This window comes from Notolabrus celidotus, chromosome 10 (genome assembly GCF_009762535.1).
Source record: "Notolabrus celidotus isolate fNotCel1 chromosome 10, fNotCel1.pri, whole genome shotgun sequence".
Lineage (NCBI taxonomy): Eukaryota > Metazoa > Chordata > Actinopteri > Labriformes > Labridae > Notolabrus > Notolabrus celidotus.
In genome coordinates, this window is record NC_048281.1 from 30,810,283 (window position 1) to 30,832,373 (window position 22,091).

General features: G+C 40.2%; 1 protein-coding gene across 1 annotated transcript; it reads left to right on the forward strand.

Moving 5' to 3' along the window:
* Positions 1-1,639: 1,639 nt before the first annotated feature.
* On the forward strand, positions 1,640-21,533 carry sec22a (SEC22 homolog A, vesicle trafficking protein). The gene is made up of 7 exons (XM_034694703.1): positions 1,640-1,751; positions 5,444-5,654; positions 9,025-9,188; positions 12,041-12,220; positions 13,940-14,058; positions 17,293-17,358; positions 17,701-21,533. The coding sequence occupies exons 2-7, from the start codon at positions 5,473-5,475 to the stop codon at positions 17,899-17,901; spliced, it is 912 nt and encodes a 303-aa protein (XP_034550594.1). The 5' UTR covers positions 1,640-1,751; positions 5,444-5,472; the 3' UTR covers positions 17,902-21,533.
* The last annotated feature ends 558 nt before the right edge of the window (positions 21,534-22,091 follow it).

Here is a 22,091-nt window from a genome sequence, read left to right on the forward strand (position 1 = left end):
CACACTCACATATCCAGGCCATGTGTTTAAAGGTCCCTGCAGGCTGTCACAGTTTCATGGTTCTGAGGAGATTGCCTGGAATGTGTGAAGGATGAGGCCACTAACCCCCTCTGTATTGTTTTTATTTCCTCTGGCCACAGTTTTGTTTTCTTTCATATTTTAACAGGAAATGTATGGAAATTCTGCAAAAACGCTGACACAAGTGAATGGCCTACTTCAGGATTGAGCTCAGCTCTAAAACTCAGCAGTCTCTGGGTATGCATTATCCATTTTTCATGATATTTTAATATTAACATTGAAAAATCTGAGCTCTAGATGTTTGAGTGCAGAGCTAATTTGTTGCTTGTTTTCCGGGGGAAAGTAGAAAGTGGAGCAAGATGATATCAAACTGAAAGTTTGCCAAGATGTGGTGAAGTTTAAATTATGTAATGTAGCATCTTTTACAGAGTTAATACGCTCATGAATAGTAATTGAAATAACAAAAACGTAAGTGAAGAAACTGCAGTTGCTTACTGTGGACCATCTACCACTTCTTTTGTAATATATTTTATTTATCTTGCAGTGTTTTGTAGAAAGTTGTGTCTAACAAATATATTTCTCTTCAGCCCATGGTTTTATGAGATACATTATATTTTATTCTCATCCTTTCTTTTTGTAACTTTGTGTAGAAAATTGTCTGTCTTCTGAAAAAGATGTGGTAGTGCCAGTTTTTGCTAGGTGATTTAATCACGAGCCCAAAGTGCAGCGGCTTTACCTCTCAAAGTTGATAGCTTGGGTTCAAATGTAGCTCTAGCGAAAGTTCAGACAGGAAGACTAAAAGCAATCACAGCAATTTAACTCTCTCTCCCTCGTTCAATAGCTCACCCGCTTCCAGCTGCACGCTCCAGAGCTGTCATTGGTTAATCAGCTGCGGCTGTCATCCAATAGCTCAGTGGCACGCCCTTATAGTCAGCCTATCAACTTTCTGCTGTCTTTTTAAATGTGTCTCTCTCTCCAGCTAGTTCCTTCTTGCATTGATGGTGCGCACCCCTCAACCTCCCCATCACCTGGTCTCTGCAAGTCTTCAATTCCTAGGATTCATCAACCACCACCACCAGAGTCTGGACTCTAGGGGGATTTCTTCTGCTGCCAAATTCACACATCCTACGCTCACTAACTTATCCCCATAGAGTCCTTACGCCAAAGATTTTTGTCAAGTTTCATTATTCATTAAGTTGTAATAAATAACCTTTAATCATCAAACTGTGTCTCTCCTGATTGAAATATGACCCGTGGCCCAGTGGTCCTCCTGGTTTATCTACTTTTTCAGCTATCCTACTTTCTCTAAATAGAGAGGTTTTTTTTTAATACTGTATGTTTTTATTTATTTATTTGTGTATTTATTTATTTGTGTATATATTATTATTATTATTATTAATATTATTATTATTATTATTAATATTATTCTTATTTTTTTATTTTTTTCTTGAATCTATCAGTCATGAATAAACAACATGGCATCTACAAAACTGTGAAGTTTCTTTGCATTTACATTTCCCATGACTCTAATGGCTTTTATAAAACACGCGCATCTCTGTTTGTTTCCTGTGATGCTGATGAGAGCTTTCCTTTACCCACAATGCATAGCGACACAGCCACGTCAACGCGTAAACGTCAACAATCACCAGCACTGTCTCCGCTGCCTCTCTCCTCTGGACTCTTTCATATCCGCGAATCACAGATGTCCACATGATGCTACACCCGATTATCAGGTATTAGACACACAGAACTATCTCAGTTCTTTAAATAAACATCTTCATGTTTTTCCTCCTAAACTGTGTGAAAGCAACACAGCTAGTTAGCCTCCTACTAGCCTGCTAACGTTAGCTGTAGTAAGATGCAGGTTAATAGCTAATACTGTTAGCTTAGCTGTAGCTGTGGAGTTCTGTGTGTTTCTGCAGACTGTGGAGCTTATTATGAGGTTAAACAGACAGCTTACATTACAGGAACGTGTCCGAAATTGCTAAACATACAGCTGTTGGTTTCACTTCATGTAAATAATGTAAACACCGACTCACTCTTTAGCTAGCTTCTGACACACTGCTAATGTCAGCTAGCTAGCGAAAACGCCTCTCCTTTGCTGATTTTAATATCTCACTGCACTTAATCAAACAAGGAAGTGTTCTTTAACCCTTAACTTCTATTAGAAGCTATTGATATTAGTGAGGTTTTTCCACAAGCGCCTTTAAAGTAGCCCCGACGCCCATCAGACAAGCGTCTCCTCCTGTAGTCTGCAGAGCTGTCCATGGTGCTAACACCACCGACCACCAACAACTGACAGGCTGTGATTCACCTTACTTACCATTTTATTCATGCTGCTAAATCTTAATTGTGGTCTATTTTGTATAACCAGCCGCTCACTATACATTATCCAGCTTGTTACCTCACTACCAGCTCCAAATTCAGACATGTTGACATTAAGTATCAATGTAAAGATAATTTTAATGATTTAAAAATAATGTATTCACATGGCTGACAATTCATAGTCTTTCAGTTTGGACTGGTGGTGGCAACTCTATTTTTATCAGTCTACTTGAGGGTCAAATTAACATTAAAGTTAACATATATTGATGGTACAATGCAGTTTTTCTGTCTGCATTCTTAACACCATCTGAGTAATATCTCCTTCCCTGCACATTTAAAAGTCTGGTGGTACTTTCTTTTCACTCAGCCAGTCCTGTGATACCGCCAAAGCCCGTACCATGTTGCGGTTTGTGGCAATGCTTTGTGTCTGTTTCCTTCAATTTGGTCGACGCCTCTCTTCCACTCAGCTCTTTGTGTGTTTTAACATCCCTAGTTTGTTTACCACTTCTCAATGGTTAGATATTAATTACCAATCAAAAGTGTTGTGGTCCCCCAGTAAGTTGAGAGTAATATTAAAAACATCCTTCATGTTGTCTACTGATCACAAAGTCATGTCTGTGTCACAGTGTCAACAGGAAGAGATGAAATCATCAACAGTATACTTGATGTACCGAATGCCATTTTCAAAGATTGTTTGGTTATGTGTGTTTCGGCTGTCCCTAATGTCTCCTTTGCTATTCAGAATTAATAACCGTTGTTACAGTCGCCCAAGCAATAATGATACAATGGCTCAAAAGTGGAGACCGCAACATAAAAAAGGGACACCAGACAGTAATGCCAATTGAACCCCAAGCTTTATTTTAAGTCAAAACCCCTCCCAAGTTGAAGAACCAAGGAACTCAAAAAAAAACAAGTGAGACAAGAAGGGACTGGAGACCCTGACAAAAGAGAACAAAAGATGGAAAGGTTCAGAAATCTAAACCATAGGGAAAAAGACAACTGATTACTAAACTACCACAAGTCTCCAGCCCAAACTAACACAACACACGAACATGAACTCCAACAAACTAGACATGTTTGGGACAACCAAAAACCTGCTTGGGACAACAAAAAGAGACAAAGGGGAAAACAACCCAAACCCAAATATAGACAAATACAGTGCATCAAGATCAGTTATGGTAGAGCCAGGTTTTGATCTTGTGGGAATGGCATTCAGGAGGGAGAGTGTTGAGACTGGATACATATTACCAACACAAGACACATGCCAAGACACTGTAAAAATTCACCCAAAAGGGCATGCACACCTAATTTTGAAAATGTTGTTTGTTGATGACAGCACAAACTATTTGACTATTTCGTAGAGTAAGCATTGAATGAGTTCCAGCTTTAAAATAATATACATTATCTATAAGCAAAATGAAAATGTACCTTTTCATTTCTCTGTTTTAAAAAGTTTACAGTAATATTTAATAATAACATATCTCAGCTACAGTCATGGCCAAAAGCTTTGAGAATGACACAAATATTACATTTTCACAAAGTCTGCTGCTTCAGGGTTTTTAGGTGTTTTTGTAAGATGTTTCTATGGTATAATGAAATACAATTAGAAGCATTTCATAAGTATCAAAAGCTTTTATTGAGAATTACACAGAATTCATGCAATACGTCAATATTTGCAGTGTTGACCCTTCTTTTTCAAGACCTCTGCAATTCTCCCTGGCATGCTGTCAATCAACTTCTGGACCAAATCCTGACTGATGGCAGTCCATTCTTGCATAATCAATGCTTGGAGTTTGTCAGAATATGTGGGTTTTTGATTGTCCACCCGCCTCTTGAGGATTGACCACAAGTTCTCAATGGGATTAAGATCTGGGGAGTTTCCTGGCCAAGGGCCCAAAATCTTAATGTTTTGTTCCCCGAGCCATTTTGTTATGACTTTTGCTTTATGGCAAGGTGCTCCAACATGCTGGAAAAGGCATTCTTCATCACCAAACTGCCCTTGGATGGTTGGGAGAAGTTGCTCTCGGAGGACGTTCTGGTACCATTCTTTATTCATGGCTGTGTTTTTAGGCAAGATTGTGAGAGAGCCCACTCCCTTGACCGAAAAGCAACCCCACACATGAATGGTCTCAGGATGCTTCACTGTTGGCAAGAGACAGGACTGATGGTAGCGCTCACCTCGTCTTCTCCGAACAAGCCTTCCTCCAGATGCCCCAAACAATCGGAAAGGGGATTCATCAGAGAAAATGACTTTACCCCAGTCCTCAGCAGTCCAGTCCCTGTACCTTCTGCAGAATATCAGTCTGTCCCTGATGTTTTTACTGGAGAGAAGTGGCTTCTTTGCTGCCCTCCTTGACACCAGGCCTTCCTCCAAAAGTCTTCGCATCACTGTGCGTGCAGATGCACTCACACCTGCCTGCTGCCATTCCTGAGCAAGCTCTGCACTGGTGGTGGCCCGATCCCGCAGCTGTAACACCTTCAGGAGACGGTCCTGGCGCTTGCTTGACTTTCTTGGGCGCTCTGGAGCCTGTTTGGCAACAATTGAACCTCTCTCCTTGAAGTTCTTGATAATTGGATAGACGGTTGACTGAGGTGCAATCTTACTCGCTGCTATAAACTTCCCTGTTACGCCCTTTTTGTGCAATGCAATGATGGCTGCACGTGTTTCCTTGCAGGTAACCATGGCTAACAGATGAGGAACAATGGTGTCATGCACCATCTTCCTTTTAAAGTGTCCAGTCACTCAATCATGACAGATTGATCGCCAGCCTTGTCCTCATCAACACCCACACCTGTGTTAATGTGTGTGACACCTGTGTGTCATTGAAATTATGTTAGCTGGTCCTTTTGTGGCAGGGCTGAAATGCAGTGGAAATGTGTTTTTGGTGATAAAGTTCATTTTCAAGGCAAAGAGGGACTTTGCAATTAATTGCAGTTGAGCTGATCACTCCTCATAACATTCTGGAGTATATGCAAATTGCCATTATAAAAACTGAAACAGCAGACTTTGTGAAAATTAATAGTTGTGTCATTCTCAAAACTTTTGGCCATGACTGTACACTCTCAACAAGCTTCCTCCCTTTGTCTCCTCCCCCTGCAGGGCTTCAGTGAGACTGTTCCAGCTGTAAGATGTCGATGGTGTTGTTTGCCTCTGTGGTCCGGGTCGGAGACGGCCTGCCGCTCTCAGCATCGACCGACTACGAGCAGGACAAAGAGCTGCAGGAGACCAAGAAGCACCTTAAAGGTCTCTCCAAGAAACTCGGCCAGTTCCCCGACCGCTGCACGCTCAAGACCGGATCCTATAATGTCAAGTAAGTCCTACAGGATGCTTTTTAAAGTCCTCAAAGTTTGAGGTCTTTAAAGGGACCCACTCTCACTTACAACATGACTTAATTTGAGGTTTAAAATACAGCTGATGAATAATTTTCTGCATCTTCATCCCCTGACACCTTTGAGCAATTAAGCAGTCCACTGCTGACAAATTTTGGCTCTCATCTTGACCCCTCTTACGCAACTTCTTTGGAAAAATGCTTCTTAATTTCAGTGATCTAACAGCGAGGCCATCATTTGAGGTGTCAAACTGCTCTTAAAAGCTCCCTCGGTGTTCAGGGAAATGCTTTGTTACTCTCTCAAGCACACTGTTTTTGTAAAGAGCCAATTAGTCTTCTTAAGACGGAGAACATGAGCTGAAAAAAACACCTTCAGAATCAGCTATTAATGAGCCAGACGCACCTCTCAACAACCTCACTTTCCTTTTGATAAGAGGCTCTTTAATCAATAAGAGCATCTGAAACTGAGAGGGTCAGCACACGGTGAAGGTCAGAGTGAGGCAGGCTCTGTTTGAAGACACAGGTTAATCTACTCTGTGATATTCTGGATCCTTGAAGACTCAGAGATGTCTCTGTCACAGACGCAGGAGGAGAGTCCTTGTATTGCTTTATGTGGCGTGATTCATTTTTAACAGCTTATTATTTTTCAACCAAGTGTCACTTTTCTTATCATACCAGTCTCTGCTTATTCTTGTTATACAGGAGGTTTACAAGGTTTACACTGAATCTGAAAGGATTAGGGACTCTGCAGTAACCTTAAAACACACATTACTTTTTATGATATTTAAACATATTCATGCACCAACTTGCATTCATGCATAATCACTGATAACAGTGTACCCGAAGGCTTTTTGAAGCTTTATTTTGTATTTCATTCACCAAAGAATTTCTGATATGCTGCGTTTTGCCTCGGGGTCTTGATAGTCTTAAATGGTCTGAGTATTTTGTCACATCATGTCATACAACAATGGAAGCTCAGTGAATCAGTGAAACATGTCCGTGTTAACAAACACAAAGCTGTCATCTGTGAACTAAGGATCACACGGATGATGTGACCACTCAATGAAAATATGTATTATTCATCTTTTGCTTATTCATATTGTAATATTCTGACATTCTGTGCTGGAATTGGCAAACATTATAGTCAACACCAAGTGGGATGTTAAAATCATTCTGTCATAAAGCATACTTTTTTTAGAGACTTGTAACTTCTCAGCCAAATACAATGTGATTTACACAGAATCATTTTTCTAAAGCTCAAAAGCACTTTCTATGCAAGTGACCAAAGTTGATTTTGACAATAATAGTTGCTAATTTGAATACCAGACTTTATCTTGTAGTAGAGTATTTTTACTCTGTTATTAAAAAGTAAAGGATCTGAGCTTTTCCACCACTTGCATTTTATCCCAGGTTTCAGACCAAACCTATTTATCCTTTTCAGGTCTTCATCTTAAAGCTAGGGTTGGTAGTCATGGAAAACTAGCATGAATTTGAAAGTAGCATTTCCTCAGGACTCCGTCTAACCCCTCCCCCGCTCCCCTCTGAGCTCCTCCAAAATGACGCCCCCGCTCACATGCACGAGTGCCGCTGATTCGCGACCATATGATGGTGACTGATTCCAAACCGGTCCTCAGCACATCGTTTGTGTTTTGCACTACTTCAACTCATGTCTCACTCAGCAGTAAGAAAACACCAAAATATTATCATAGTGAAAGTTAAAAACACAAACAAACAAACAGGAAATGTACGCTTTGCAGGAGGCGGGCAGAACGGCAGGACAGGATTTGATTGGTTTCATCATTTGGCTCCTGATGGCAGGGATTGGTTGGTGTTTTCCCAGGTTTACTCCGGCTGTAGATAGCAGCTTTGTTTCGCTCTTTTTTAAGAACACATTATGTATTGATTGCCATAGGGACATAAAGATCATTTTAACCAGTATAACAAAAAGTGTATCTAAATCTGACTACCAACCCCAGCTTTAATAATGTCAAGACTTAGGCTTACATTTCATTATGATATGGATGATGTCGCTGCAATTGTTTGCTCATTAATACTCGTTATTGTTACAGCCTCTCTCTCCTCACTTTTTTCGAAACCGCCTGCTACGTACTACCTACGAATGTAGTAGACAGTAGGTACTCCATACTGCATACTGTGTTTGAAGGTAGTCTGTAGTATGACTGTTCTGTTGGATCTGTTCTGCTGGATGCTGGGCCAGGCGTTGCTGGATATCTGGTTTCAGAAAGTGAAAGTAAACAACAGCCAAGCTGACAGAGAAACTGCTTCTTTAGCATCCCTTATAATTTAAAAAGTTAAGAAGTGGTTTATATGGAATTTAATAATTTTCCTAGCTCCTAAAAACTGAGATCCAACAGATCCAACAGAACAGTCATGCTACATACTAAATTCAAACGCAGTATGTAGTATACATTACGTACTGCACACTACATTCGTAGGTAGTGTGTAGCAAGCGGTTTTGAAAACAGCTTTAGTCTTGGAAATTGTGGCTCCTGAATTTGAAATTCATTTCCTGTGGAATGTTCAGTTTATTTTCTTCTTCTGAAGTGAATGAAGTCTATTCTTCAAAAGAGCTGAACAATCAGAAATAACCGTCCCTCTACAGGCAAAATATTTCTAGCACATAGCAACAGAACAGATTTGATAGTGCATATTAACTGTAGAGAGACACTGCTTTAACACGAGATGCAGCAACATTAAACTTCATTTAACCTTGGGAGAGTAAAGCACCGGTGTGCCTCTCTCTGATTTATGTGCATGAATCATTTTCTTGATTTTGGAGTGTGTGCTGCTCCACACTGACACACTGGTGTCATAATCCCCATCATTCCACAGATACTTCTGGGTTTTTGATTGTTTGTGTTTTGTCAGGCCACATGATAATCATCACATCCGTCTGTACTCTTTGTTGACATTTCTGTTCCACATCAATTTAGACGTTGTTTTGATAACCAACTTTCCCCCTAAAATGTGCTCGCAGCTATTCAGATAATGCCGACGTCTTTGTGTCTGGGGAATTTAATTTGTGCTCTGTGTATCCATTAACACCGCAGGCCCAAAAGATAAAGTGTCTGCTGAGGTGCATATCAATGTGAATGTGATTTTGGGTTTAATTAGCTGTGAAAGTGTGAATTTTAGGCACAAATGTGCTGAAATAGTGTTTGTTCTGTGTTTAGAGCAGCAACAAGCTGGAACTGAAATGATGCCATTGTATTTTTTTTCCCTGGAATCTGTGCTGTGTTTGGCTCGGTGTCCTAATTACAGTTTTTTCTGTCAGGAGAAGAGTGCAGTGGTAGGAAAAGCTTTATTGTTATTGCATGTGTGTGTTTTTCAGTTTTACGAGCGCCCTGGGTGTTGGATACATGATGGTGTGCGGCGCAAACTACCCCAATGTGCTGGCCTTCTGCTTCCTGGACGAGCTGCAGAAGGAGTTTATCGTCACCTATGACTCCAAACGGATCAGCAGTGCCGTGCGGCCGTACTCTTTTATTGAATTTGGTGAGCTCCATTGAGTTTTACAGGATGTTTCAGACTGTAAGTGACTTTCATTACATTGTAAAAATTATGATACCGTCCCTCAGAGTCTAAAAGTAGGAGAATATTTTCTTTTCAGTGATTCAGGGAAAGGATCCATCACAGGATGAGAAGATACGCCATGTTTTTGATAAAGCTGGCTTCCTTATAAATCTATTTTTTAGACTTGATTGCAATCATGTTTTCCCCCTTTGTTCTCACAATTTGTTGTTCTTGTATGTACTGTATGTACTGAAAAGTGAACAGAACAAGATTTCTCTGAGGTCTTTCATGTTTTGTAACAAACAGACAAAAGAGTAAGGCGAAGTGTTTGCAAGAAAAAAGAAAGAAAAGCTTTTGATCACAAAATAATGTTTCCAGCAAACACTTAAAATATAAAGACTACTGTGTATCCTTAGCAGTGTTCATTTTGGCACCTATTTTATATTTATTCTTAGGCTTAGTTTTTAGACAGTCTCTCCAGGAAGTTGCAATTTCCCGATCACAACAATCAACGCAAATTCAACCATTTGCAATTTTATACAGTCACCACAAATTTGACCAATTACCTTAATCTCAGCCCCTGTACGTCATCAGTTTCATCATCAATTTCACTTCCTTGGAACATAAATGTAAGTCCTCACTTGATCTGCACTTTTCAAACAGCAAAACACGCACAAAGAACAGGTGAAGAGCGAGGACAGCAGGCAGCACAAGTGACGATGACAACGTTGTTATTTATAGATACTAGAGTTATTATCTGAGGGGCTCAGTGTTAGCTTGGTCTCTACCTGCAGCAGGTGTGCTTTATGAACCAGCTCTCCTCACCTACATGCATCTGTCTCATCTTCATTGATTATTTTTACCCCCCGGTGTACGTTAGTGACAAAGACACAACCGGGGGACGTCTGTTTAATGTTTGATGTTTGACGTTTTTGCCGCTATTACCGTAAAAAGCTCCCGTCTTCAGCTTGATTTTATCCAGTTTGGTGAAACATCAGACACATTTAGTGAGTTTTGATCAACTCCTTGTTGAAAGATGCAGATGCATTTCAGAGTGCCGTGAACTGACTGTCTGTCCTGTGCGTTTGTCACTACAGGTGCATTCAAGGACCGTCGTAAATGTGCAATACAGACCTTTCATGGCATTTTTCTGTGAATCAAGAGAATCAAAATACAGTCACAGTGGCCACATCAAGAATGTTTTCTAAAAACAACTGTAATTTAGCGTATTTACTTGCCCCTGAGATGTCATTGGGGGGAAAAAAGCACAAAAAAAATTGCAACTTTCACAGCAATTTTTTCAAAAAGCTGTTGAAAAATCAAGCTTTTTGGGCTGCAACAATCAGAAAAAAAACCTGCGAAATCCTGGAGGGACTGTTTAGATAAAAATGCCTGTTAGTTCTAGTTTCAAAATCAAAAAATTTTAGTCTTTGATTTTTGCCAAAACATTTTCTCTCTTTAAAATAATTAACATAGTTGATCAAATATCCGTATCAGAGTTGTACCAAGTGTTCAAATCGTCAATATTTCACTCTTTTAACACTTTTGTGTAATATCTGAAGTTAAATAATTCAGCCTGTCACTGCTAAAAGTAAAAAGACAACATTCTTGATGTGACCACTGTGAAGATATTTTGATTCTCTTGATTCGAATAAAAATGCCACGAACACAATATAAGAATTGCACTTTTACGACGGTCCCTGAATGCACCTGACAGTCAGTTCATGGCACTCTGAAATGCATCTGCATCTTTAATGACTATGAGATGATCAAAACTTACTGAAGGTGTCTGATGTTTCACCAAACTGGATTAAATCAAGCTGTAGATAGGAGCTTTTTACAGTGAGAACATCAAAAAATGCAAACGTCAAATAAATGGTAAATGGACTTGTTCTTATATAGCGCTTTTCTAGTCTTTCTGACCACTCAAAGCGCTTTTACACTACTCGTCACATTCACACATTCATACTCAGTCACTCACTGATGGTAGAGGTTGCTACAGTAAGGGACCATCAGTGTTAGCTAATCTCATTCGTTCACATTCACACACCTCTGAACAACAGAGGGAGCAATTCGGGGTTCAGTGTCTTGCTCAAGGACACTTTGGCATGTGACTGCCGGAGCTGGGATCGAACCACCAACCTTCCGATTGATAGACGACCGACGCTACCCACTGAGCTACAGCCGCCCCTGGTTGTGTCTTTGCCACTAACGCAGACCAGGGGGTAAAAATCCTCAATGAAGATGAGACAGATGCATGGAGGCCGGGAGAGCTGGTTCATAAAGCACACCTATAGTGACCAAGCTAACACTGCGCCCCTCAAATAATAACTCAGCCTGTCACAGGAGTACATCACTTTTATTTCTTAAGATTAGACGCTGACAAAAATGAGTCGTTGACAAACATTTATGGTCATAATTTTCGTTAATGAAATTAACACTGATCCTTAGTAGGTTGTGCTTTTTAATAGTCCTGTGAATGTCTGTAATTTTACTTTGTGTGAGTTTGTAAAATGTCAGAGAATCAAAAGGTTTAGTTGCAAGATCTGACCAACAATGTGAAACCTGAAGATATTCTGATTTGAATGATGTTAAAACAGGGAACAACAATCAAAGACTAAAACCAAAGATTCTTGATCATAGCTGAAGTTAATGCTCAGTATTTTTTTTATTATTCTATGAATGAATCATTCCGGGCTGATCCAAACACTGACCCCTGACTCAACCCTGCCTTGAAGTCCTACTCTTCCACGCAACCTTCTTTTTACCTCTCTTGTTTTTGCTGCCTGTCATGAGCCATTAACCACCTTGTTGTGCTCCCTATCATCCATCAGACACCTTCATCCAGAAAACCAAACAGCGCTACAACAGCCCGCGCTCCCTGTCCACCAAGATCAACCTGTCTGACATGCAGACGGAGATCAAGCTGCGACCGCCCTACCAGCTCTCCCATGAGGACCTGCGGGCTATCAATGGATTCTCAGTGCAGACGCCCTCCAAATACAAAGGCATAGGTAGGACACACATACACAGACTCCATCCAAATATAAAGGAGGTTTTCATTGTAACAGAGTACTTACTTAATGTCCAGTCTGGGGATCAATGCAGTGTTGCCTCATCCTCATAAGCTCTTATTACTTGCCCCCTTTTAACACTTAAAGCACCAGGCTTAGAGACAAAATGATGCTCAAAGGTTACAGGTCGTTTCTGAGTGCTGAATCCTTCTCAACAGGTAAAGGATGCTGGATTCACTGCTGTAACTTGTAGCTTAAATCCCTTCTTTAGCTTTCTGCCTGTTCAAAACTCAACATCAAGCATGTGAACTCCTCCATGTATCTGCCTTGATGTTTGAAAGTACGCTACGACAGAATTTGTGGATAAAAATAAATGTGTATCTATATTTAATTTATATATAAATATATATTATATTTTATTTATTTATTTATTTATTTTTTCTTTCCTTTTTTCTTTTTAAAAAAAAACAGTTTTATTGATTTTTCTTTTTCAACAAACAGAAGAGAATTAAATCAAATCATACATCTTGCCTTCGTATCACATTACACATTTAAAGGTGACATATCACGCTTTTTTCATCAATATATATTGGTCTAAGAGGTCAAAACATGTCTTTAAAGTTTATGCTCAAAAAAAAAAAAAAAGAAATCAGATTTTTGGCATGCCTGAAGATCCCTCTTCTTCAGCCCTGAAGTGGGAAGTGGGTGAGCTAGGATCCCAGTGCGTTAGTGCGCCAGTTCCCCCGGTAGTCTAGGCCTATAGCAGCATAACAAAAGCTGGTCCAAGCCTGAGCCAGCTTTAATTATAAGCTTTATCAAAAAGGACAGTTTTAATAAAGAGATCATGTTGGAGTTTTCCCCAGGTGCTCCGGTTACCTCCTATATTCTTAATGTGACAGTAACATGTTACAAAAAAAACCCAAAATGTATTGAGGCTATAGTCCTCGTCGTCCCCCCACTCTCTCCCCACAGTTCCTGTCTCTCTTCAGTTGTCCTATCAACAAAGGTCAAAAAGCCCCAAGATATATCTTCAAAAGAAAAACTGCAAACATAAACAAACAAAAATGTATTATCTTTGTACTTTAATAATGCATGTTACCTTCCAAGAACTCCTGGTGCTTATCAGTAAAAATCAGTCTAACAACATATAGTATTAATAAAAAGAAAGAGTCAGAAGACTACTGTCTACTGTACATCTGGTCTGATAGTGGATCTGCTTGGTCAAACAGCCCCACTGTAGCTCTGCAGCTCACCTCGCCTAACCCTCAGCTGCCCTAGAAACATCCCCTTTTTTTTTTTTTGCACCGTCACACCTCAGCTCCCCCGCTGTGAGCGACATCACCTCAGGTCACTTGGAGCTGTTACGTTCCCCCTGACATCCTCCTCAGAGCAGCTCCTCGCCGCTTTGTTCACTCTCTGCTGGTTGCCCTTGCCAGTCTGTGTTTCTGGAAGCATAAATCATTTTGTTCTGGAGGATAAAGTATGCTCATCTGATAATAGTGACGCATCACTCCCTTTATTATGCAAGAATGTTTTGGAGGACAGAAAATTCTAGACGGTGTCGCCCGGCTTATCAATTCTTTTGAGGATTCATACTTTTGTCCTAGATATAATTTCATTTCACAAATATAAAGTTCTTGTTTTTTTCCCATAATGCTTTAGTGGTTCATATTCTGAGGTACTTTTTTGCTGATTCAGTGTTCTTTCCCCCTCGTCCAGCTCCCACACAGCTGTTGGAGCCCGTGACTCTTCCGGGCATCGTGTCCTGTGTGCTGAGTGTCCTCTGTGGAGGCCTGAACCTGCTGCGAGGAGTTCACGCAATAGAGAGCATATTACAGGTGAGGATACTGGAGAGACTTCATTTTTTTTCACACACAGAATAACAGAAAACCTGTGGAAAGATTTTCAGCTCTATTTTTTGACATACTGATCACTGAAGTTAAGATAAGATAAGATAAGATAAGATACTCCTTTATTTGTCCCACAATGGGGAAATTCATGGAGTTACAGCAGCAAACAAAAAGGTGCACAGTACAAGAATATCAACAAGAATATATATAGAAAAAAAAAGTCCATCAGAGACGACAGATTGGCCATAATTCTCCTGTCAGCCACCACCTCCACAGGGTCCAGGACTGAGCTGGACTTCTTCACCAGTTAGTCCAGTCTTGTTCTCCTGTATCCTGTCCGCCCACAGCAGGGGAAATCCTTCCAAGTTCGTGTCCGGTGTTAGCTCTGTTAGCATGATACTACTCTGCCAGTATTCCCTCTGGTGCTGGGTTAGCTCGTCCACCTCATCGTAGACAGATCCCACAGTCCCCATAACGGTGGGTGGAAGGACAGGTGGACGCCGTCCCTTCTAGCATGCACCTCAGTACCAGCACGTCATCCTTGCCTCCCTCTCCTCAGCTCGCAGGGAACATCGGGCCTAGCATCGTTTAGCATCGTCTAGCATCAACATGCTACGGGCTGCTAACAGCTGATCTCGTATGTAAACAATGTTACCATGGATACACACAGGATCTCCGGACACACACAGGAACAAAATAGCAAAAAAAACACTGCAAACGTAGACAGTTTGGTGTCTATGGTCAGCCAATGAGTCATTAAAAGTCATGACAGGCTCCAAATACAAAGAGAACTAAACAGATATGAAAAAAGAACAACGAAGAGAGAGCTGCTGCAATAAGCAGCCACTCGAGCGGCGCTAAGCAACGGAAAAATAAATAAAAAATAAATAATACTCTGTCAGGTTTCTTCCCCTTCAGATTTTCTAATTCCAAACACACCTACACATTCATTGAACACACCATCTTGGTTAAATGTCTGCTCTCGACTCATCCGTAGTTTGTTTTATAAATCCGCCAAAAACAAACTCATCTTGTGTTTGTCAGTTTTTACCCGCAGTTCTATTTTTAACCCCCCAGGTGAGGCTCTTTGAGTAGAGACTTGATTGTAATTATCAAAACCAACACAGTGCAGAGTGTCATTAGCATCAACCAGGTGCACTTAAAAGCTTTTGTAAACAGCAGCCTGGGTGAGTCAGGACTGCATTAAACTGGAAAGGCTGCATCTCAATCAGTGCATTTACAGACAGGATGTTACAAGAGTGTTTCTCTGTACATTGAGGGACAGCGAGCAAAGCGCAGAGACTGTGCACGATAAATAAAGAGTCGATGGCATCAAGGTTTATATGTATTCTATGCAGATATTTAGCCCCTTCTAGCAGCTGCTGTTTTCACATCTGGAGTTTGCAACCTCGCCAGTAACCGGTACGGTGGTGGAACTTCGACATGTTAACTCACATCTGAAAACACTCTGATTACACCTCTTCACTGCACTTTATGGTATCCTGTAACATTTTAAAACTGACAGTATCATTATTCAAGAGATTATAAATATGTACCAGCAGTTTGGTGAGTTAATCTTCATAACCAACAGATATTACAATTCAACTTTAAACCTCAGCAGTGGATAAGAGGAACCTGTGGCAGGGAGGAGGACTATTAAAATAATTCAATACACTTTTACTCTACCGGGTAAAAATGCACAGAAGAATAGATCTGCCATATGGATGGGCACTAAATATCGGTCCCTTGTCACCGATATCCCATCTAGCTTTTTGAGGTTGATCTACCCGATATCCGATACCAGGATCGGATCGGTGCATCCCGAGCACAGACCCCCTCCCAGGGATCAAGTTACAGAGACTTGCACCAACCGCCTCCACTGGTCATTTGTTGACTTAAAAGGCAGAGGATTCTTTTTGATGAAATCAGCATCAACTAGGTTTATTTATTTATTTATTTATTTATTCACAGATATGTTTATTGACATCTTGTTAAAATGTGAACAACACAAAACCAAGACAGTACACAGAGTGATACACAATAATAATAATATAAATAATAATAATAATAATAATAGTACAGATTATATAAAAAATGTAATTATATAGAGATGTGTATACAAATTAATATATAGATAAATGAACAAATAAATGAATAAATAAAATAATAGCACATATTATATAAAAAATGTAATTATATAGAGAAGTGTATACAAATTAATATATATATAAATAATAAAATAAATAAATAAATAAATAAAATAATAAAATAATATTAAATAAATAAATAATAATAATAATAATAATAATAATAATAATAATAATAATAATAAATACAAATAAATACAAATAAATACAAATAAATTTTAAAAAAGAAATGAAAAATGAAAAATAAGATTTTGGTCAGTCTGCTGCCCTCAACATCACTTTTTCAAAAAATGCCAAATTAGGTAATCACCTAATCAGGGATCTCAGAGAAGTCCAGCTCCTCTAGATACTTAAAGAACGAGTCCCACATCCTGTGAAATCCCCTCAGGGAGCCTCTCACTCTGCGTCTGATTCTCTCAAGGTTTATTTATTTATTAGTCCACCACTGTTCTCTTTACATGCACCATCATACTGTATATACGCCATGTATCCAACATGGTGTGTGCAGCAGAGTGGTGGCTTGATTACAGTAACACGATAAAATATCTGCATTCTATACTGATGTTCTGACCGCACCAATGTATTAGACGCAGCTCACTTTAAATGATAAGAAAGGTAATCAAAGTGCATCTTATACACTGAATTTTATGGTAATTTTAAATCCAGTGGCCCTCTAAAGTGAAGCCTAACTGTGGGAAACATTGCAGTTGTAGTGGTAATAAGTTAATTCATGAGATCTTGTGGCGTTGCTAAATTAATGTCACACTGAGGAAGACACATGAGTATTGTGGGACATAAACTGATAACACGGAGAGAAAAACACAACCCAGAATGAGGTGAATGCTCCTTTAGTTTATGAAATATGTCGAGTTTCGGTGCATAATAGTGTCAGTCTGACATTTGTCGTTCACGCTCCTCTTTGTAAATGTCACCTCGTATTCATGTAAGTAGATGAGACTTATTATAGAATTGAATTACAGGAATATCTGAATGTTCTTGTCATATTGCTTTCCTGAAGCTTTGTCTAAACATGGATAACTTGTGCTTAACAGTCACACTTTCTTCCTCTCTGCAGAATGACGATGAAGACTTTAATTATGTGATTGCCTTCTTCCTCGGCACAGCGGCCTGTCTGTATCAGGTAAGTGATAGTCTGCAGTAAGAGCAGCCCGTCACCGGCTGACTGGCTGACTAACAGCCCTGCACTTTACAGCTCAGCAGCCTGTCAGCCAAACTAACATTAGCAAAAGCTCAGTGCCTTTCACCCCACTACCTTCTCTAAAACATTTTCATCAGCTCCTTTTGTGCAGCTCCTCATACCTAATGGAGCAACACAAATTGGTGGACTCATGGGGGGAGAACAAAGTTATCAGATTTCTTACTTACTGAGCAGACTTATTGTCCCGTGAAGGGCGTTCAGAATGAAATCATGTCACTGGTCAATGTCGGTCATACAAATTCCTCTCTGCCGTTCTCCTTTCAGTGCTACCTGTTCGCCTACTTCTCGGTCTGGAGGAACAGTAAGTCCTTCCTGGCGTTTGCACTCATCTGCTTGTCCAACATGTATCTGTATGAACTGAGAAACATGTGGCAGATCCTCTTCCATGTGGCGGTGGGAGCCTTCATGACTCTGCAGATCAAACTGAGGCAACCGCTGGGGAAAGCTCCGGACTACAACGTCTGACGAACACTTTAAGCACAAAGGACACACAGACTTTCAAGTTCGGATGTCTCGCACATGCTCTGGAAATGCAGCAGAGACAGAGCCGGGACGTCTGGGGGACGAAAAGAAAAAAACAATCGTCTCAGAGAGGAGAAGAGAAACCAAAAACCTTACAGCTTCAACGTATCCCAGCACCAGCGGACAGTGACAGAGCTCAGTGTGGACGGAAAGGGAAAGTCTGCCCCAGCCCTCATCATTTATGGAACGTAATGGATCAAGTTCAGACGTTGTTTACTCCTCACAGTTCTCAGATACAGATATTTACTTTTTCTGTCTTTTTTTTGTCTGCTATAGTTTAGATCAGAGTCCTGCATAAGTCAAACATCTTCACTCTTCATCTTCAAAGTAAATGAACACCAGAAATGTTTCAGTAATTGTACATGCAACACAACTTTTAGACAAAATAATGCAGATCTTCAGTTCTTTTTTTGACATACTGATCACTGAAGTTAAGATAAGATAAGATAAGATAAGATACTCCTTTAATCGTCCCACAACGGGGAAATTCATGGAGTTACAGCAGCAAACAAAAAGGTCTACAGTACAAGAAGTTAACAAGAATATATATAGAAAAGAAATGTTCATCAGAGACGACAGATTGGCCATAATTCTCCTGTCAGCCACCACCTCCACAGGGTCCAGGACTGAGCTGGCCTTCTTCACCAGTTAGTCCAGTCTTGCTCTCCTGTATCCTGTCTGCCCACAGCAGGGGAAATCCTTCCAATGTGGCGTTCCTGTCCGGTGTTAGCTCTGTTAGCATGATGCTACTCTGGTGCTGGGTTAGCTCGTCCACCTCATTGTAGACAGATCCCACAGTCCCCATAACGGTGGGTGAAAGGACAGGTCAACGCCGTCCCTTCTAGCATGCACCTCAGTACCAGCCCGTCATCCTTGCCTCAAACATATTCACCCTTCATCTTCAAAGTAAATGAACACCAGAAATGTTCAGTAATTGTACATGCAACACAACTTTTAGACAAAATAACGCACTCTAAAGACATTGAAAAGTAAAAAGTTCCTCAACAATTTTAAGCCAGATTTCTTTTTACTTTGAGGAATGTGAAACCTTATTATTTCCTCCATTAAACTAAGTTAATATTCTGAAACACAAAGCAGCATTACATAAAGCGTCTGAAATAAAGTGCTCTCTAAAACGAGTAAAATATCTGATTAAACTCTAATTTACAAACTCTAAAACACAACACACTGACGACATGTCTTGGACCATCGCGTCAGTCGACACCCTTAACTCTCAACGGACTTGTTTATTTGTGTTGCAACTGTGTCACCACTGATACTTCATGGAGATCTGATCATATCAAAGCTAGAACATATAATCTATGTTATCTGATAATTACCTCAGGCTCGGTCTTAATGTTTCAAATCCTTCAAAATAAGACAAAGTATTTCATAACACCCCTCAGTATCTGACGGTCTTTGATGCTCAAGCTGACGACACATTTCTGGTTGAACATGGATGTAACTGAGGTCCAATGCTCAACCCTTATTTCCTGAAGCCTTACCAACTACAGAGAGTTTGACTGAAGGTTTGAGAGTTACAGAAGCAAACATTTTGAATTCTTCGGGCAGAGCTGAAAAAACGTTCAGATAAAGGAACATAAAAAGTCTTGAACTACGCCTCTTCTATTTTCACACAATCCTGCTTCATTGATGATTGCTCATCATCAAAACATCTTTCAATAGTCATTCCTACATTAAATTGAAGCTTAAGGTGTTGGCTTGAAATTTGTATCCCTCTCATTTTCCAACTCATTGTAACAAAGAGGCAATTAACTATCAAAAACACTCTGACACATTGTGACAACCAACCCCATCATGGGGTTGGTTGTCACACTATGGGGTTGGTTGTCACAATGGTATTCCAATGGGAACAATCTTTTAAAAAAGGCAGAACTACATTTGAAAGTTTAATTAGACTGACAAGTGATAGGCCGACATAACTTCATGCATTTTAACATAACATGAGCAAGGAACATGAACAGGAAACACATCTTTAGACCAGCCTATATAACAACATAAAGAACAACACAAATAGGCCGAACAATAACAGCCTACTCAACTAGGCTACATGCAGTCACTGTCTGAGTTACAGTGATGGCACATGTAGGGTCTGTGCACTCCAACTCATTTCACCATGCATGATTTTGCCAACATAGGGGTTGGTTGTTACATGTGACAACCAACCCCAAAGAGAATGTGACGACCAACCCCAACTGGATTTTTTTTGCTAGCATCAAGGCTAACAACCATCTAACAAATACTTAGCTAGCTAATAGAAATCTAAACTATAGCTTTCCCCTCACACTTTGTAAGGGTAACACTTGTTTTGTTATAAACCCATCGTTTAAAAGCCTAGAAGAAAAATACTGAGGAGCTGAATATTTACAATTTGACATGAAAAACACAAAAACTCCTCTCACCTCAATTTCAGCTGTCTTACTCCAGAGAAGACTATGTAGGTGAGCTCTGATCCTAATTCTGGAAATGTCCATACCCCGATTTGAGAGACAGCGCCCTCTGGTGGCGAGATATATAAGGAGTGTGCCAACCAACCCGTGTGACAACCAACCCCGTTCTCCCCTACCTATAAAAGCACCGAATTCGGTACCCATCCCTACCTAACACACTGATCTCTGAGTGCACGTTCAACCGGTGGAGGGATCGATGATACGATCGGGATAATCGTGAAACCGTGATTATTTCACTCACGATAATCGTACCACCAAAATCTTTTATCATTGCATCCCCACCCTGCTTACATCCACATCCTTTACATATTTTCTTTCTGTTTCTTTCATGCACTTTTTGCACACACGTACCCGACCTGGTGCAGGACTCTGGCGTAGGTCTTGGTTTAAACTATGCAATGCTGCCTTTTATGTGTGTGTGTGCGTGTGTGTGTATGTGCATGTCTGTCATTTCAGCTCCTCATATGTTCTGTATTCAGGAGCCATTGATCAAACTTAATTCTGCAGTTTCTTGTCATTTTTCAGACACTTAATTTTACTATTTATTTATTGACTGATTGCTCAGTGACACGAGGTCAGTGGAGATTATGCAAATTTTATTAGTTCAATTTGTCATTTTGTGATTGCTTCTATTGTTTTTTTTTTAAAGCGGAGGGGCGTCTGGCTGTCACAGAGCAGCTCCAGCAGACACAAACAGCCTGTTAGCATTCATACCCGACTTCCTCGCCCACACAGCCTCAAGCATATGCCAGTGTCAAGTGACTATGTTAATAAACAGGTCTGTGTTGGCAGCGGTAAAGATGTGTAGCTGTGCTGTCGAGGCCAGAGGCAGCTTGTGTCATCCCTGCTGCCGCTGGCGTGTTTTTTCTGTTTTTTTTCCCTTCCTCCCACCGAGCCCCCGTGATTGTGTCTGCCACTTATGATGACAAAAACTCACCGTCTATCTTTGTAACAAACATTCTGCTCACACTCAACATAATTACAGTCAGGAGATGCAGCCACATTCGTCGCTATTAGGCAGAGTGGGATTTGTTTGGAGAATTATGGGAAGATTTCCTAATTTCCTGCACAAATAATATCAAATAAACGGAGGAGGGAAGAGAACTGAGTCATGTTTTTATTGTTCATTGTTCATGAGAAGAAACAGTGTGCCAAGATTGTGTTTTTTTTTCATATCCTCTTTTACTGGAAGAAGTTAAAACTGGAAATAAAAGAGAGTATAGCCACGCATTTATCCACTTAATGTCCAGCTGGCATGTACACTACAGATCTGTCAGGGGATCACAGTAAGACTTCAGCCTTGTATGATTCATGGTTGTACTCTTGAACACAGGAACCACACCTACATGACCTCATCGCTCTCTCTCTTCAAAATATGGCTCAGGCTTGATTAGATCTCAGTTTAAGCCCCACTGGCTCAGATGGTTTGTGTTCACTTTCTCCTTTTCCAAGAGCAGTAAATGTGTCCTGTGGGTGTGTTGTGTAGAGCAGGAAGAGAAGTCCAGCTTGTTTTTTATGCATACTGGACAAGGAGCGAATGTGATCATCTCTAGGTCTTAAAAACTGGATTGAAAACCTATTGAATGTAGGAATTTGCTTTAGTTACATTTACAATATCTCACAAAAGTGAGTACACCCTTCACATTTCTTCTAAAGATGATG